General features: G+C 40.7%; 1 protein-coding gene across 1 annotated transcript; it reads left to right on the top strand.

The window, feature by feature from the left end:
- Positions 1-705: 705 nt before the first annotated feature.
- On the top strand, positions 706-1,641 carry LOC138073319 (olfactory receptor 11G2-like). Its single transcript, XM_068964965.1, has one exon. It carries the CDS (start codon positions 706-708, stop codon positions 1,639-1,641), a length of 936 nt encoding a protein of 311 aa, XP_068821066.1.
- The last annotated feature ends 635 nt before the right edge of the window (positions 1,642-2,276 follow it).

Here is a 2,276-nt window from a genome sequence, read left to right on the forward strand (position 1 = left end):
CATAGCACCATTTCTCCTAACAGCCCCAAACTAGAAATAGCCAAAATAGTCATCTATAGTACAATGGTTTAATAAATGGTGGTTTATTCATAGAGTATAGTGGGATATAAATGGACACACTATAGATGATTGTAACAACATAAATGTAAAAAACCTTATGTTGAACAAAAGAAACCATTCAAATACTACATATGCTATGCTTTCAATTATGTAAAATAAAAAACAAGCAAAACTAAAAAAAAAGTTTCAGAATGCATACTTAGTTCTTAAAATAAAGAAAAATAGGGAGGTGATTACCATTAGGAAAGGAGAGTGTTAACGATTGGAGGGACAAAGAGGCAGAGGATAGTCATCCTCTTATTGGGATGTAGCATAAGAGGAGATTCTAGGGTACAAGTGATCCTCTATTTCTCAACTTCAGTGATAGTTACTGCAGAGTTTTATATATAAAGATTTAAATGTTGAACATGTTTCCATACATTTCACAATAAGTAAATATCTCTATATATGCTGATATTCATTAACTTGTGTTTCTATAATCCAACTGCTAAACTAGGACAGTAATTCAGGATTAGCCTAAAATAGTAACTATTGATACATAAATGTCTATTTCATTCCCCAGAGTGGCTTCAATTCATATCTGGGTTCTCACTTGTCTTTACAATTATTCAATAATGTGATGGTGTTTTCACAGCTCGCAGACTCATGAAAATCTCCAACACCCCCAACACCTCCAGCACCATCACTGGCTTCATCCTCTTGGGCTTCCCTTGCCCCAGGGAGGGGCAGATTCTCCTCTTTGGGCTCTTCTCTGCTGTCTACCTCCTGACCCTCATGGGCAACGGTTCTATCATCTGTGCTGTGTGCTGGGATCAGAGACTCCACACCCCCATGTACATCCTGCTCGCCAACTTTTCCTTCCTGGAGATCTGGTATGTCACCTCCACTGTCCCCAACATGTTGGCCAACTTCCTCTCTGAAAACAAGCTCATCTCCTTCTCTGGGTGCCTTCTCCAGTTTTACTTTTTCTTCTCCTTGGGTTCTACAGAATGCTTTTTCTTGGCTATTATGGCATTTGATCGATATCTTGCCATCTGCTGGCCTCTACACTACCCCACCCTCATGACTGGACGTCTCTGTGCCAATCTTGTGATCAGCTGCTGGGTACTTGGTTTCCTCTGGTTCTTGATTCCCATCATCATCATCTCCCAAATGTCATTCTGTGGGTCCAGGATCATTGACCACTTCCTGTGTGACCCAGGTCCCTTGTTGGCCCTCACCTGTACTAGAGTCCCTGTAATAGAGTCAACTAGCTCCACCTTAAGTTCTCTCCTCTTATTTATCCCCTTTCTCTTCATCATGGTGTCCTATGCTCTGGTCCTACAAGCTGTGCTGAAGTTCCCTTCAGCAGCTGGACGAAGAAAAGCTTTCTCCACCTGTGGGTCCCATCTGACTGTGGTTTCTCTTTTTTATGGATCAGTGATGGTCATGTATGTGAGCCCAACATCTGAACATGATGCTGGAATGCAGAAGATAGTGACTTTGTTTTATTCTGTAGTTACTCCACTCATTAATCCTGTAATATATAGTCTGAGAAACAAAGATATGAAACATGCTATGAAGAAATTATTAGGAACATAAAAGTAAGGGTCTTGATTTAAAATATTTGGGGGGACAGAAGCTGTTTTTAATTTCTTGGTTAAAAAGAAGACTAGCTGACTATTGGACTATAAGACATCTCAAAGATGTACTACATATCCTCAATTTTGCAAATGATAGAGCCATAGATTGAAAAACTGAGTTTAGTTTGCTGTGACATATAATTAAATATAAATTTCCTGCCAATCTGGAAAACCTCTCCACAATAGTGGGAGAATAAAGCAGTTTTATTATTTATTATCTATGGGTGTGAGAGTTGGACCATAAAAAAAGCTGAGAGCAGAGGAATTGATGCTTTTGAACTGTGGTGTTAGAGAAGACTCTTGAGAGTCCCTTGGACTGCAAAGAGATCAAACCAGTCAATCCTAAAGGAAATCAGTCCTGAATATTCATTGGCGGGACTGAAGCTCCAATACTTTGGCCACCTGATGTGAAGAACTGACCCCATTGGAAAAGACTCTAATGCTGAGAAAGATTGAAGAAGGCAGGAGGAGAAGGGGACGACAGAGGATGAGATGGTTGAATGGCATCGCTGACTCGATGGACATGAGTTGGAGCAAACTCAGGGAGTTGCTGATGGACAGGAAGCCTGGCGTGTTTCAGTCCCCGGGGTCACA

The sequence above is a fragment of the Capricornis sumatraensis genome, chromosome 2 (assembly GCF_032405125.1).
Source record: "Capricornis sumatraensis isolate serow.1 chromosome 2, serow.2, whole genome shotgun sequence".
NCBI lineage: Eukaryota > Metazoa > Chordata > Mammalia > Artiodactyla > Bovidae > Capricornis > Capricornis sumatraensis.